The 16,505-nt window shown below is 42.6% G+C and overlaps 1 protein-coding gene across 5 annotated transcripts in view; it reads right to left on the bottom strand.

Moving 5' to 3' along the window:
• Positions 1-16,505, bottom strand: part of OSBPL1A (oxysterol binding protein-like 1A) — a 234,197-nt gene that overhangs the window by 1,861 nt on the left and 215,831 nt on the right. For all 5 annotated transcript variants that reach the window (XM_010828928.1, XM_010828930.1, XM_010828929.1 and 2 more), the window contains 7 exons: positions 15,485-15,667; positions 10,923-11,030; positions 9,509-9,598; positions 8,260-8,386; positions 5,552-5,668; positions 4,852-4,975; positions 3,775-3,865 (listed from right to left, as the gene is read on the bottom strand). In XM_010828928.1, the coding sequence (XP_010827230.1) occupies positions 3,775-3,865; positions 4,852-4,975; positions 5,552-5,668; positions 8,260-8,386; positions 9,509-9,598; positions 10,923-11,030; positions 15,485-15,667 (840 nt within the window). The remainder of the gene's footprint in view (positions 1-3,774; positions 3,866-4,851; positions 4,976-5,551; positions 5,669-8,259; positions 8,387-9,508; positions 9,599-10,922; positions 11,031-15,484; positions 15,668-16,505) is intronic.

Consider the following 16,505-nt stretch of genomic DNA (forward strand, 5'->3'; position numbering starts at 1 on the left):
TCAAATAAGCCTTTTTAAAGACCATCATTTTCCAAATATCCTATGTTACACATAATCCACTGAAATTAATCTGGCCCACATCTTCCTGGGTCTCTTTTCTCCACACTAATGTAGATTTATAGGCTGCATCTAGCTTCTAACATTCTTACCCATCTGATCAAACTCTAGAAAGAGCTGCCCTAATTTTCTTGCCCTTTAAAAAACAATTCACCCATTTCCTAAATATTCCCAGCTTTCTTGAGGTAATGGAAATGCAAAATTACTTCTTCAAAAGGTTCAAATATGAATTTGTATAACATTTTCTAGTAAGATTCAGTTTTTCAGAGTAATATTTATAAAAATAGCTTCATGTCTGTCATTCTTTCCAAATAAATTGCCTCAAAAATATTTAACAATTAGAGTGAGGTTAGATAAATCCCAAGTGGTCCCTGTTAACCACTGCAGCAACATTAAAAGCCCTAAGGCAGAAAACATGCTTTAGATTAGGTTAATTCCTTGAAGGCTGAGAAAGTAAATGCCCACTAGGCCCAAATTTCTAAATTATTACAGAAGTTATTTAGCTTTGGGGACTTTTCCCTAATTAAAAAATTTAAAAGTCAAATATCAATATCAAATATTTACCAAGATATGTGTTTCTCAAGACTTTGGTAACCATGCTGGAAATACTTTAAGGATTTTTCTTTGATCAAAGTCACAGAATTTTTGCCTAAATGAAGCATACAATTTCACTCCTTTTGGTCTCAAAAGTCCAAGCAATAAAAGCACTTTTGTAATCAGGTTTAACAAAATCCAAGCACTTCAGAAAATCAATCAAATCAAAATCAAGGTCATCAAAAATGACTCTAAAAATTAACCAAGCCTCAGGCCTGCACCACAGGACTTCCTCTATACAAAGTGGACAACGGGCAAGTCAAGTGCAGAGACCTCACAGAACAGGAGATTCATTCAATAGCAAAGGACTTTTTTGGGTTTACACATAAGCCACTGAAGGCCATGTCTGCAGGGCCTCCCTATGGGGAGCACTTGTTCTTGGGGAGAACTGGAACACAGCACAGAAGACAATCAGGTTTGAGGATCTGATACTAAGGACTAGAGTTTCCCTCAATGTCTGGTCTTCTCATTTCCAGCACTCAGGTCTGGAAACCTCTGCTGCTGTCAGCGTATCCCCTCCACAAACACAAAAGTCTATGCTGTCTTTCCAAAGTCAAACACTTGAGGCAAGCATGGGCAAAAGAAGAGGGGATGGGGAGATGTCTTTGTTGCCTTTTAGTCAATGTTTCTAAGAATCCATGAGTCTATGTCAGTAATGTGTGTTAGTCAATGACTGACGTGTGTGTGTGTAAGTCGCTCAGTCGTGTCCAACTCTTTGTGATTCCATGGCCTGCAGCCTGCCAGGCTCCTCTGTCCATGGAATTCTCCAGGCAAGAATACTGGAGTGGGTTGCCATTCCCTTCTTCTGGGTGTCTTCCTGACCCAGGGATCAAACTTGGGTCTCCTGAATTACAGGCAGATTCTTTACCATCTGAGCCACCAGGGAAGCCCCATGTCAATAATACAACATTCTATAATGTAATCAGTAACGTAAGTGTTAAGTGTTAGTCGCTCAGTCGTGCCCGACTCTTTGCGACCCCATGGACTGCAGCCCTCCAGGCCTCTCTGTCCATGAGATTTTCCAGGCAAGGATACTGGAGTGGGTTGCCATTTCCTTCTCCAGGGGATCTTCCCAACCCAGGGATTGAACCCGGGTCTCCGAATCTCCTGCAGGCAGATTCTTTACCAACTGAGCTACAAGGGAAGCCTCATGTCAGTAATACAACATTCTATAATGTAATCAGTAATATAACATTCTAGAACGCTATTAATTCTGCATGATGCTCTTACTGGGGGAAGAGATGACTTCACCACCTTTTGTGGCGTCATCACCCACCTTCTCTTCAAAGCTGTGTCTCTCACCAGTCCCACCACTTCCTCTCCACATAACCCCACTTGCTAAGGTCTCTGGGCTTCTCTTGGAAAACAGGGCAGGCTCACAAGCAGCCATTTTCATGTGCATGAACTGCAGTTTAAACCTAGAGCCTGAACTTTTTTCAAATGACTGAAACTGGTATCAACATGAAAGCCAGCTTTTAGTGTGGATGAGTTTGGGACAGGTTATAAGTTTCTGGGTGTGGTTTCCAAGGACTGGTTTCAACTTCCCCCTGCAAAACACATCCCCTTATAAGCTGTACAACCTCTTCCCTGACACAAACTGAACCCAGCTGCTCAAAAGCACATTATCAGCCAGAAGACCCAGTCAGCAAACACCACCTCTCACCCCTAATAGGAAAGGGCTCCAAGCACATATTCTTTTGACCAAGGGTCAGCAGCATCGTTTTTAAGGTCTGTATATCCATATAAGAACTCTGGATGCTAAGAGACAGCGGTGGAAGCAAGCATGTGTAAGGCTCCAAACTGGAGCTCACAAACCTAGCTTCCAGTTTTATTTCCAGGCCACCACAGAGCTGTGCAAAGCTCCTTGCTTTCTGAAAGTAAGACTTCACCCAACAGTAAACATGCTTACTGGACTTTCGCTTACTTTGCACACTTGAAAATGGGGTCAGAAAAATAAAGGAGTTAATTAGAAATACAGCACAAAGTGGGCTTTCTGCAAAAGAGACTAAAAATAATGATAAAAATGTATCAAGTCTTTTCAGAAGGGATTGCAGTAAAGCAGTGTGGTTTTGGTTTTTGTGGCTCTTTCTAATCATGGTCTGCGGGGTGTACTTGCCCTTGAGCAACTTTCTCAAATGAAATACAACCAGCATTTGTTTCTTCACGTACAAGGGGATTTCTAGACTAATGGCTTTCCAGAGGTTCCCCGGATCCTGCATGTGCGTGGGTGGGAGAAGGTGAACCTCGATGCTCAGCCCTCATCCTACCCCCGCAGCTCTGTGGCCATGTGCTCTGTATTTGCAAATCCTTCGTATGTTCATTGGCAAGAAAGATTTTGATGCTAACAAAAAAATCCCAAAACTGTTGGACTTGATGATACCTAAGATCATTCCTAGTTCTAATAAAGGTATAAGGCGCCAAAGGGGCTACCAAGTAATATCTACTAAACTGGTTGTGAAATTATGCCCACACTGGCTCTGAAATTTACTTAACAACTTGGAATAATGGGACAATTGTTTCTATTATATAAGTGTAAAAAATGTTTTCGTTCTATTCCTCTTTACAAGAGATTCTATTACTCAACCCAAGTGACTAAGAAACTCCTGATTCTTTTGAAAAATTTTCAAAACTTGCACATTTTACTGCCCAGTTTCTGTTTCTTAATGGAATCCAAGATGTCACTTTAACACACTGTATTTCCATGATGTGTGCTGTGTATTTGGAAGAGTAAAGGCACTGTCTAAATATCCTTGATCCATGATATATGTATAAGCAAAGCTCCTATAATTCACCCAAAGAAACAACTCTGAACCTATTTCATACCAAAATCTGTAACTCTACTTTCCCTCTTACAGAAGGGACAAATGTTTTAGCTGGATAAGGAAGAGAGTTTGCTTAACTGACATCGACCTGTGTGAACTGTATAGAAATATTTTAACCTTAATTTCCAAATAGTCCATTTGCTTTGCACACATGCAGCCCTTTCAGCTTGAACTTGGTCAAAGGAAAGTACTTTTCTCTCAGGCCTGGGGACAACTCGCAGGGTGCGGTGAGCCCCGCTCTGTAGTCCACACATCTGCCAGCACCCCACCTCCATCCACACACCCCAGCCCCTCAGCGCACCTCGTCTTCCAGTCCTCCTCCGACTTGGACCTGTTCTTGCGGGCTGCTCTCTGTTTCTCCTCGAGTCGCTTTTTTTCTTCACTAGCTTGATCTAGAATCAGCGTAGCAGTGAAAAAACGGTTATTGTACAAGCAGAGGCCACCCGGGACAGCACCTGCACACTCACTCCATGGAGGCAGGTGTTAGCACCGCCGTCCTTTATCAGAACACAAGCACCACAGTCACGGCATGTCAAAACTGAACACAGCCCCAGGCCGCTGAGAGGTGACGCTGGCATCCGGGACCTCTCACCTCCTTCCACAGCCTCTGTGTTTACCCAAGGAGCCTGCTTATTCTGAAGGCCTCAGAAGTCATGTTAAAATGCTTCCCTGAGGGTCCAGAGGCTCTGCACTTGCAACGCAGGGGGCCCAGGTTCAATCCCTGGTCTGGGAACTAGATCCCATATGCCGCAACTAAAAGATTCCACGTGCTGCAACTGAGGTCTGGCAAATAAGCAAACATGTGCTTAGTCCCATCAGTCACGCCTGGCTCTGTGCAACCCTATGGACTGTAGCCTGCCAGGCTCCTCTGTCCATGGGGTTCTCCAGGCGAGAATACTGGAGTGGGTTGCTATGCCCTCCTCTAGGGGATGGATCTTCCTGACCCAGGATCAAACCCAGTCTCCTGTGTTTCCTGCACTGGCAGCAGGCTCTTTACCACTAGCATCACCTGGGAAAAGTACAGGTTGCTCAGTCGTGTCCGATTCTTTATGACTCCAAGGACTATAGCCCGCTAGTCTCCTCTGTCCATGGCATTCTTCAGGCAAGAATACTGGAGTGGGTTGCCATTCCCTTCTCCAGGGGATCTTCCTGACCCAAAGATCGAACCCAGGTCTCTTGCATTGGCAGGCAAATTTTTTATCATCTGAGCCACCAGGGATGGCTTGTGCTAACACCTAAAATGCTAATATGTAAGATGCTTGTGCGAACATATAAAACGTTCAGCCCTAACAGACTAAAACGCAGACAGTGACTGGGAGTAAGGCAAACCATCCTCCTCAAAGAAATCCACCTTCCCTGGAGCCGCCAGGCACATTACCTATCTCCCCGTTCTCCATGGCTCTGATGTCAGGCCGCAGCCTGCAGTCTGTCTTAGGAATCACGCTCTCCATCTCCTTGTCTACTTCATTCAAAACCATTGCAAAGCTAGTAAAATTGTACATCTAAAAAGAAGAAAATGTTCAAATTAACATGTACTGGAGGTTAATGCAGAATGAAACCCTGAAGCTAGAAGATTTGACAGGGATCCCCCACTCTGCTCTAGGGTGATGATGGCCGGCCTCTCTGTGCCCACACATCTCCATGTTTTCACCCGGGTCTGTGCCAGCTGTGGGAGTCTGTCTCAAGCAAACCCCCCAGGTGACATTCACCACCATCAGCTCCAGGGAGAACTACAAGCAAAACCAACAGTCTCCATTCCACATGAAAAGTCTCACTTGGATCTGGCTGCGTCACTACGCACTTAAATAGAGTCAATCTTACTCCTCAGTAAGTGTAGAGGAAACCCCTCAAAGGCCCACACCCGTATGTATGGAGGAAGCCCCCCAAAGGCCCACCCCAAGGCATTTCGGCCAGACACCGGGAGGCCTGGGAGGCAGCAATGCCAAGTCCTGGGGGGGAACCACAGAGGGATGACTGAGGAGCAATTCGATGACCCGCCTCTCACCCCCGCCCTCCTCCTGGTTCTGACCAGGCCAGGGAAAGAGCGCCATCAGATCCAAGTAAACAGGAGGCCTTACCTGGGCTGAATTCGGAGGCCGTGGGGCTATTCGCCACAGGAGAACGCTCCCGGGGATGACGAACACGCTCTCGGAATCCGGCATTGGCATTTCATCCGACTCCTCAGAAGCGCTCATCTGGAAGAACCAACAGAGGAACAAAACTGAAATGTTTAAAAAGATAGTACTTACAACCATGAATATTCACTGGAAGGACTGATGCTGAAGTTGAAGCTCCAATACTTCGACCACCTGATGCAAAATGCTGACTCACCAGAAAAGACCCTGACGCTAGGAAAAACTGAGGGCAAGAGGAGAAGGGGGCTGGGGGGCGGCAGAGGATTAGACGGTTGGATGGCATCACCGACTCCATGGACATGAGTTTGAGCAAACTCCAGGAGTTACTGAAGGACAGGGAAGCCTGGCATGCTGCAGTCCATGGGGTCGCAGAGAGTCGAACATGAGTTAGTGACTGACCGACAGCAGCAACAAATTGTAAAATCAGCAGTTCTCACTGTGTGGCATTAGAACGTAACCCGTGAGTGCCAGGGCACTGTATCTTTCTCATTCTCGTGTCCTCACCTTTCAATCCAGGCCAGGAAGCCAATAAATGTGGGTCGAGCGACCGAGTCCATGCTGTGAGCCTGTGAGCCTGCGTTGTGTCACTTTTAGGGGCTATGAGCACATAAGGCCTTACCAGCACCACTGTCGTCATCACGCCTTGACTGTCGTGTTTTAATATTTTTAAAGCTTTTTTTAAAATCCAAAATAACTCATTTAAGTAGTTCGTGGAACACTATTAGGGCAAGGAAAGGTTAAATTCTTGGAGCATTTAACTAAATTTATCAATGACCCAAACCAGCAGGGATCCTGAAAGTATTCAATCAAAAGATGTTAAGCTAAAAAAGAAAGCAGCATTTCCACTAGCTGCCTGCTCCCTCCCCTTCCCCAGCAGAGCTATGCCAGCAGCTCTCTGTATATTTAGTCCTTACGTAACTGGCCCATAAAGTTTTATATATAAAGAATTTAAGCCTCTGGAAAGTGAAGTCATATTCCCAATGTCATTGTTACCAAATCTAGAACTACTGGCTGAGACATGGAATTTTACAAACAGCAACCAGGAGGGGACGACACTGGTGACGAGCTTCGCCTGGCATCTGAATATCCTCGGAGCATCAGAAACCCACAGTGGCCGAGGCCCTGGGAGGCGAGATTAGACACAGGGAGAGCGTGAGGGTGCCCTCTCCAAGGGGCAAGGCCCTTCTGTCTACAAAGATTGACCGGGGCTTTATGGGACATGAGGGAGATTTTCTGGAATTTCCCCAATGACTTCTGCTGTACTGAACCTCACTTCTGTAAGGGGAGAGCGAGGCTCTGCCTCTTGCAAGCAACACAGCAGGGCAAGGGGAGCCGGGAGCAGAGAGCCAGATTGTGATGCTCAAAGAGGACGGGACCTGAGCTGTCTTCACCCGGGGCCCCTGACCTCTGTCAACTGCTCTGACATGAGGGTGCTATTACTGTCTCCATTTTACAGATGAGGCGCTGAGGCAGAGAGAGGGTAGGGATCTGCCTAAGATCAAACCACTCAGAAGCGGAGGAGGCAGAATTCCAAGCAGAGCTCGTGTTCTGATCCCTGATGCCCATTACTGGAAAATAATCAGTCCTCCAATGCTTCCTGTGCAAACAGGTGCAACCTCTCTCTAGCTCAGACTCCACTGAGCAGTCCAGCCTCCCAGGGTCCTGCGACAAGAAGCTGTGGCCTCACAAGGGGAGAGTCTAAGGTTGAACTGTCCCGTTAGGAGGAAGCTTCATAAGAGGAGGATGGCCGTCCAGCAACGATTCCCTTAACTGCAATGTTCTCAGCTCCCGGGATCTCGGATACAGAGGAGGGCAATAACATTGCTGTCTGCATGAAAACCCATGTGATTATTCTGGGTGTAATTTCAAATATTCAGAAGCGCTCAACTGCTAACGCACATAAACAGAAGGAGGGTAAGAATATTTGTCTCACTAAGATGAACTCCAACTTTCCAAAGCGATGTGAATTCAACACTGTGTAACTGCACAGCACACACCCATACTCCATGGGAGAGTATCCCAAGAATCAGTAGCGAGTCCAATCATCTGTTCATTACTGTATAGCACATGGAATTCTGCTCAATGTTATGTGCCAGCCTTGATGGGAGAGGGGTTTAGGGGAGAACAGATACATGTATATGTATGGATGAATCCCTTTGCTGATCACCTGAGACTGTCACACCATTGTTAATCGGCTATATGAAAGTCACTCAGTCGTGTCTGACTCTTTGCGACCCCATGGACTGTAGCCTGCCAGGCTCCTCTGTCCACAGGGATTCTCCAGGCCAGAATACTGGAGTGGGCAGCTGTTCCCTTCTCCAGAGGGTCTTCCCAACCCAGGGATCGAACCCAGATCTCCCACATTGCAGGCAAATTCTCTACTGTCTGAGCCACAGGGAAGTCCAAGAATACTGGGGTGGGTAACCTATCCCTTCTCCAGCAGATTTTCCCGACCCAGGAATCCAACTGGGGTCTCCAACTGGCTTTACCCAATACAAAATGTTTTTGCTGTTAAAAACAGTAACAACAACAACAAAAAGGTCAAGGAGAAACATCACATGCACAGCTCCAAGTGTAAAAGGTAACGCTGTGACCCACTATCAGGCCACCATCCAGGGATCCCTTCGATACCATCTTCTGGGATTGTTTACCTGTTTGCTGTTTTTCTTCTCTTCAGTATTTTTCTTATCATTTTTTTTGTAAGCATCAAACGTGGCTGGGTCAACACTGTACAAACATTCTGTCCATTTCCCGTAGAGGGCACGGAGCTTCTTTTTGCTGTCAGGAGAAATCGATGTTGAGCCAACAATTAAACCCGTGTCTCAGGGTAATTGAATCTTATCATAAACTGAAAGTATTGGTTGCTCGGTCATGTCCAGCTCTTTGTGATCCCATGGACTGTAGCCCACCAGGCTCCATGGAATTCTCCAGGCAACAGTGGAGTGGGTAGCTATGCCCTTCTCCAGGGGATCTTCCACACCCAAGGATAGAATCTGAGTCTTCTACATTGCAGGAAGATTCTTTACAGTCTGAGCTATCAAGGAAGCTCCTCTTTTCATAAATAAAGATGCTTACGAATCAGATTCTTTAAAGAAATAGATATTTCTTGCAGAAGAATTTCTCAATTTACTGAAATGCTGTTTCCTAGATAACAGCAGGAAACCTAGACAGCATGTTAAAAAGCAGAGACATTACTTTGCTGACAAAGTTCTGTCTAGTCAAACCTAAGGTTTTTCCAGTAGTCATGTATGGATGTGAGAGCTGGACTACAAAGTAAGCTGAGCACCGAAGAACTGATGCTTTTTAAGAACTGATGCTTCTCCCAACTGATGGAGAAGATTCCTGAGAGTCCCCTCAACTGCAAGGAGATCAAACCAGTCAGGACACTCCTAAAGGAAATCAGTCCTGAATATTCACTGGAAGGACTGAAGCTGAAGCTCCAATACTTTGGCCACCTGATGCAAAGAACTGACTCACTGGAAAAGACCCTGACGCTGGGAAAGATTGAAGGCAAGAGGAGAAGGGGATGACAGAGGATGAGACGGCTGGATGGCATCACTGACTTGTAAGTTTGAGCAAGCTCCAGGAGTTGGTGATGAACAGGGAAGCCTGGTGTGCTGCAGCCCATGGGGTCACAAAGAGGCAGACACGACTGAGCGACTGAACTGAGGTAACAGCAGATTTTCTTTTTCTTCCTTTTTTAAAATTTTTTGGCCGAACCACGCAACATGTGGGATCTTAAGTTTCCCAACCAAGGATCGAACCTGTGCCCCCTTCAGTGGGAGCATGCAGTATTAACCATTGGACCACCAGGGAATTCCGGTGTTGGCAGATTTTAATAACAACACTTTACTTAGTGAACAACACCTATACTAGTCAACATTTAAAATGGAACTTTACCTTTTATCTTGAATGTAGCCTTCAACTTTGTGTAATTCTTTACCAAAAAGGCCGCACGGCTTAAAATTCAACACACATTTGTCCCCAGTCCTGTAAAGGAGACAGTGAGCTTGGGTTATTGTTCAACACAGAAGCAGCAGCAAAGAACAGTGACCCTCTGGCAGCACCTGCTGTTTACTGATTTTCTAACTCACACCAGGCTCCACACAGAGAGTATCACAATTAATCCATAATCAGTACTGAACCCACCACAAAGAAAAAGCAAGGTTCATAAAAAATAAGTGAGCTGCTGCTATGGAATGAATGTCTGCCTACCCCTCGTCCCAATTCATATGGTGAAGCCTTGTCACCCATGTAAGGCGGGTAATCCGGTCCTAAGGGTAGAACTGAATGGATGTATGCTCTTCGAATAAGAAACTCTGGGGAGATGATCCCTCACTCTGCCAGGCGAAGATTTGAGAAGATAGCCAACTTCAAACCAGAAAGAGGGCCTTCACCCAGCACTGTGTCTGCCAGCACCCTGACCTGGGCCTCAAGTCTCCAGAAGCATGAGAAATAAACGTCTGCCCTTGAAGCTACCTGGCCCACCATGTTCTGCCACCACAGCCCGAGCTGACTAGGATACGGGCCTAGGCTCACAGTAGGATTTGAATCCACGTCTTTCCAACTCTCCTGTCCCTCCTGTCGCCTGCCCCCGTGTGAACAATACAAGCTAAACGTGTCAGCATGATGAGCTGAGGGAGGCAGGAACAAAGATTCCCTGAGGCTGCCGAAGCTCTGAGTTCACCAGTCTTCCATAACTAGAGACTTAAAAATATAAACTCTATTCATTAAGGACTTCCCTGGTGGTCCAGTGGTTCAGAACCCAAGGCAGGGGACATGGGTTTGATCCCTGGTCCTGAATATTCCACGTGCCATGGGGCAACTTAGCCTGGGAGCTACAGCTACTAAATTCTGTTCATTAAATGGACTGGCTTCAGTTTACCACAGAGTTACACTGGCCAGTTCTTAAGTTGTCATTAGACTCTACTAGGATTTTTTTTAAATTTACCCATATATACAGAACTTTTAAAAATGCTTTATACATATATTCTTGGCCGAGCTGCATAGCTTGTGGATTCCAAGTTCCCCAATCAGGGATTGAACCCAGGCCTTCCACAGTGCAAGTGTGGAGTCTTAACCACTGGACTGCCAGGAAACTCCTTGCAATGCAATGCACTTTTTTTTTTGGCCTCACCACATGGCATGTGGGATCTACAATCCCAGACCAAGGATCAAACCCAGGCCCCCTGCATGGGAAGTGTGAAGTCTTAACCACTGGGCTGCCAGGGATGTCCTCTACTAGAACTTTTACAGAAAGACTACCAGACCCCTCTGATGCAAATGAAGGGGCAGGGACGATGGACCGGCTCACTTGTGGTTTGTGATCTCCACGTTGCCGTACTGCTCAATCCAGAGCTTTCCCACGATGATGTTGTGCACACAGCACGTAGGATTCGTCCACGTATATGCTTCATTGTGTCTAGGAAACAAAAAGAAAGCCAAAGCCCAGACAAAGAAGTGAGAAGTGTTACTCTGTTTAAAAAGCACATCTGCCTCAAATGCCGTGACTCAGGATAACCTATCAGACTGCTGGAGAGCACTCAACTCTAAGACTATAAAAACTGATGTTAATCCCAACAAAACAGGTATCATCTGGTTAATTCTTATTGTTTCTTAAAAGGATGCAAAAACTTAAAAACAAAACTATGCTTCTACCAAACTCCAAATTAAACTATGTATACAATCATCTTAAGCCTTCAAAAGTTTGGTGAAAACATAATAAATTAAGTTAGAGGTAGAAAAGAAAAATGGTCTGTTTGGTACTTTCCACCTTGCCAAAGGGAAAAACTTGTGTATGTGAGTAAGTTCCAATTTTACACAATCTTTGCTTTTGAAAACATTCATTTTACATCTTCGTACACTTATGCTTAAATGTATTTTTAATTCACAAGCAGTAAAATTCACTTCTGTGAGCTTCAGTGCATGTGTAGATCACTGTAACTAGTACCACAACCACAAATTCCATCACACCCTCCACAAATTCGCTCATGCTGACCCTCTATGGTCAAACCTTCCCCCACCTGGAATTCCTAAACAACTCATCTGTTCTCCATTACAATAGTTTTGCCTTTTCCAGAGTGTCACATAAATAGGATAATACACCATGTCACCTTTGAGATTAGTTTCATTTGTATAATGCATTTCAAATTCTATGTATCAATAATTTGTCCTTATTTCTGAGTAGTATTCTACTATATGAATGTATCACAGTTTAACCATTTACTCACTGAAGCATGCTGGGTTGCTTTCAGTTCTTGGTGATTATAAGTAACACTCCTATAAACACCTGCACACGGGTCTTTGTGAAAATACACCTCTATTTCTCCAGAGTAAATGCCTACGAGTGGACTGCTGAATCATCTGGTTAACACAAGGTCAACTCTGTAAGAAACAGCCAGACTATTCTCCAGAGTGGCTCTACTCTTTTACCAGATCCCCCAGTATTACATGAGATTCTGGGTGCCCTGCATCCTAGTCAGCACTTGATACTGTCAGCTCTAAAAATTCTGATTTTAGACATTCTAATAGGTGTGTAGTGGGATCGCACTATGATTTTAATTTTGCATTTCTCTAATGACCAAGGCTGTTGAGCGTGTTTTTGTGTGCTCATTTGTCATTCATATATCTCTTTGGTAAAGTATCTGTTCACATCTTTTGTCCAGTTTCTTACTGGGTTGTCTGTTTTCTTACTGTTTTGAGAATGCTTTATACATTCTAGATACAAGTCCTTTGTTGATAAATGATTCACAAATAATGTTTATCCATCTCTAACTTCTCTCTTTGTTCTCTTAAGAGTGTTTTTCACTGAGCAACAGATTTTTATAAAATCTAATTTATCAATTTTGTCTCTTCTAGATTATCCTTTGGTATTATAAGATGTCATTGCATAACCCAAAGTTATAAACATTTTCTCCTGTTTTCTTCCAAAAGCTTAAAGCTGTACATTAGATTTTAGCCTATGATCTATGTTGGGATCATTTTTGCTTAGGGTGTGAGGTGTAAGTTGAGGTTCATTTTTTAACACATGCATGTCGGACTGTTCTCACACCATTTGTGGAGAGGACCACCCTTCATTACTGAATAGTGCTTTCTTTCACCTTCGTGAAAAATCAGTGGACCATGTTTCTGTGGGTCAGTTTTTGGATGCTATTCTCTGTTCCACTGATGTATGTGTCTGTCTTTCTGTCAATATAACAGTCTTGATGGCAACAGCTTCACTATAAAGTCTTAAAATTAGGAGGTAGGAGTTCATCATTCTGTTCTTCCTTTTCAAAACTATTTTGGCTACAGTGTTTCATTTGTCTTTCCAAATAAATTTTAGGATCCACTATCTCTTGATCTACCAAAATTCATCCTGGGACGTTTAAATTTGGATTGTGTTAATACACACTGTTTATAGATCAATTAAAGGAGAACAAACACATGAATTACATTAAGGATTCCAAGTACAGTGAGGCATGGTAGGCTCTCCATTACCCAGATAGTCTTTGATTCCCGTAACCAGGGTTTTATAGCTTTCAGCCTGTGGATCCTGTACATATTTTATCATCTTTATTCTGCTATTGAGTCTATCCCAGCTATTACATTTGTTATTGTATTTTTTCAGTACTAAAATTTCCAGAAATACTTCAATTTCTTTGCTTCAACGTCTTTCTATTCATTTTAAGAGTGTTCATCTTTATGTCATGGAGTATAACAGCAGCTTTAAAATCTTTGATACAAATTTCAATATCTGAGTCACTCTAGGATTAAAGTCTGTTTATTATTTTTTCTCCTTCTCCTTCTTTTTCTCATATGAGGAGGTCATAGAGTATTTGTCTTTCTCTGACTTATTTCACTCAGCATAATGTCCTTGAGGTCCAACCACGTTGTTGCAAGTGGCAAGATTTCATTCTTTTGTATGGCTGAATAATATTCGTGTATGTGTGTGTACCACAGTTTCATTATCCATTCACCTAATGATGGATACTTGGGTTACTTCCGTATCTTGGCTGTTGTGTGGAACAGGTGTGTGTATATATATATTAATATAACACATTATACAGGTATAATATGTATAATAATGTCATGGGAGTGCAGATATCTTTTTGAGATCATGTTTTGGTCTTCTTTGGCTAAGTATTCCAAAGTGCAATTGCTGGATCATGGTAGTTCTACTTTTAATTTTTTGAGGAATCTCCAAATTGTTTTCCATTGAGACTGAACCAATTTACATCTGCCAACCATGCACAAGGGTTCCCTTTCACTGTGGTTTGATTTGCATTTTCTTGATTAATGACATACAGTATCTTTTCATTCCTGTTGATCATCTGTATGTCTTCTTTGAAAAAAATGTCCATTCAGATCTTTGGCCCATTTTTTAATTACTTTTTTTTCTTTTGCTCTTGAGTGGTATGAGTTCTTTTTGTATTTTGGATGTTAGCCTATATGACTTGCAAGTATTTTCTCCTATTCAGTAGGCTGCGTTTTCATTTTGTTGATGGTTTTCTTTACTGTGCAGAAGCTTTTTAATTTGATATAGTCCCACTAGTTTATTTTTGCTTTTATTCTTTTTGGTGTCAGATTCAAAACATAATTGCCAAGACCTATGTCAAGGAGTCTACCACCTACGTTTTCTTCTAGAAGTTTTATGACTTTCAGTCTTATGTTCAAGTTTGCAATCCACTTTGAGTCAATTTTGTGTATAGTATAAAACAGTGGTCCAGTTTCACTCTTGTACATGAGTCTGTCCAATTTCTCCAACACCATTGAGAAGACTGTCATTCCACTGTATATTCTTGCCTTCTTTGTTTAAATTAATTGACCCTACTTGCATGGACTTATTTTTTGGGCTCTCTACTCTGTTTCACTGATTTATATATCTGTTTTAATGCCAATATCATATATTTTAATTACTATAGCTTTGTAATACAGTTTGAAAGCAGGGAGCATGATGCCTCCAGCTTTGTTCTGCTTTCTCAAGACTGCTTTGCCAATTTGGGGTCTTCTGTGATCCCATACAAACTGTAGCACTGTCTTCTTTAATTTGTGCAAAAAATGTTATTGGAATTTTGATAGAGACTGCACTGAATCTGTACACTGCTTTGTATAGTATGACAAAGTTTAACAGTACTTTTTCAATCCATGAGCACAGAATTAACAATTTTACTTACAATTTCATCAAAAATAAAAAAAGCCTAGAAATAAATTTAAGCAAGGATGTGAAAGACTTGTATATTGAAAATGGTAAGACGGTAATGAACAAAACTGAAGACGACACAAATAAATGGAGAGATATTTCATGGCAATCTTTTTTCTATCACAAAAGAAGAGAACTTTCAACTAATCTAATGCCTAAGATGTGCCAATGTGATTGTTATTTCAATATTTCTCAAAGTGAGTTCATTGTAAAAGATGATTAAACAAGGCATTATTACCATGATAACGTCATAGACTGATTAACTCCACTTAATCTTAAAATAGATCTACATAAAACCACTGTCATATATCAAGTTAAACTGTTTACACATACCTAGGCTGATTAACCATGGCTGTTGCCACATGTCTCAAATTCTTTTACATGACAGTAGAAAATTTATGTCTTATAAAAGCAGCTTTGTTTTCTCCAGCTTTTGAACAACAAGGTCAGGTCTGCGTGTAAGTGTATATACTAATGAGTCGGACACAACTAAGCGACTTCACTTTCACTTTTCGCTTTCATGCATTGGAGAAGGAAATGGCAACCCACTCCAGTGTTCTTGCCTGGAGAATCCCAGGGATGGGGGAGCCTAGTGGGCTGCCGTCTATGGGGTCGCACCCAGTTGGACACGACTGAAGTGACTTAGCATAGCATAGGTACACACGAAATGAGTAAAACGTATGATTCCAACTCACTCAAGAAGCTCCAACGTGATGGTTCCTTTGGGTTCTGCTTCTACACTCTTCCCCCAGAACTTCAGTTTGGGATAGATTGAGCCATGAAAGATGAAATCATTGTTTAATCCTTCAGCATGAAATGCACTAATGGGTGGGTGATGGCTGACCTGCTCAGAGATGAGTCTGAAACCAAGGTCATCTCTTAAGATCAAAAAAAAAAAAAAAGGTAGTGTTATAATAAACTCATCACAAAATATATACATTATTGTCATTTCAGTCTGAAAGCAATGCTAATATATATACCATGTGTAAAATATACATCAGAAGCCGCTGTATAGCACAGAGGGCTCAGCTTGGTGCTCTGTGATGAGAGGTGGGAAGGGGGTGCGGGGGTGAGAGGGAGGCTCAGGAGGAAGGGGATATATGTATACTTATAGCGGAGTCATGTTGTACAGCAGAAACCAACACATTGTAAAGCAACTATGCTCCAATTAAAAATAAATCTTTTTAAAAAGCAATGTTAAAGTATTAAGGAAACGGATTTGACAAACTGAACGATTCTTTATTATCATCCTGATGAAAAGGACAATACATGAGAAACTGCAAAAATGCATCCCAAACAACTAAAACCAATGTTATTATACATCGAGCTACTTAAACACATTAAAATAAGGAATACCCATGAAGTGCAGTGATTTTCATGAACTGACAATACTAGCCATGTAAATTTAAAACGTATCATCCCATTTTATACTAAGAAGAATCTACACTGTTTCCTTTTCAAACATCTAGGGAATAAATGAGATCAAAACTTGTGGACCAAGAGAAAGATTCAGAAAAACAAAAGCCAAATGAATTCTCTAACTGTGTGTAAAGAAGCAAGCGACGGCAGGCAGACAGTACTGCACCCTTAGACACATTCACTGCCTCTATGCCAACAATCACAGTTTATGCTAATATATTTTATACAGTTATTTTTTAAAAATCTATCCTAATGGGCTACATAAGTAGAAAGGATGATAGGTAATCCTGCAAGATC

The sequence above is a fragment of the Bison bison genome, unplaced genomic scaffold (assembly GCF_000754665.1).
Source record: "Bison bison bison isolate TAMUID 2011002044 unplaced genomic scaffold, Bison_UMD1.0 scf7180017864498, whole genome shotgun sequence".
In the NCBI taxonomy this organism is placed as follows: Eukaryota; Metazoa; Chordata; class Mammalia; order Artiodactyla; family Bovidae; genus Bison; species Bison bison.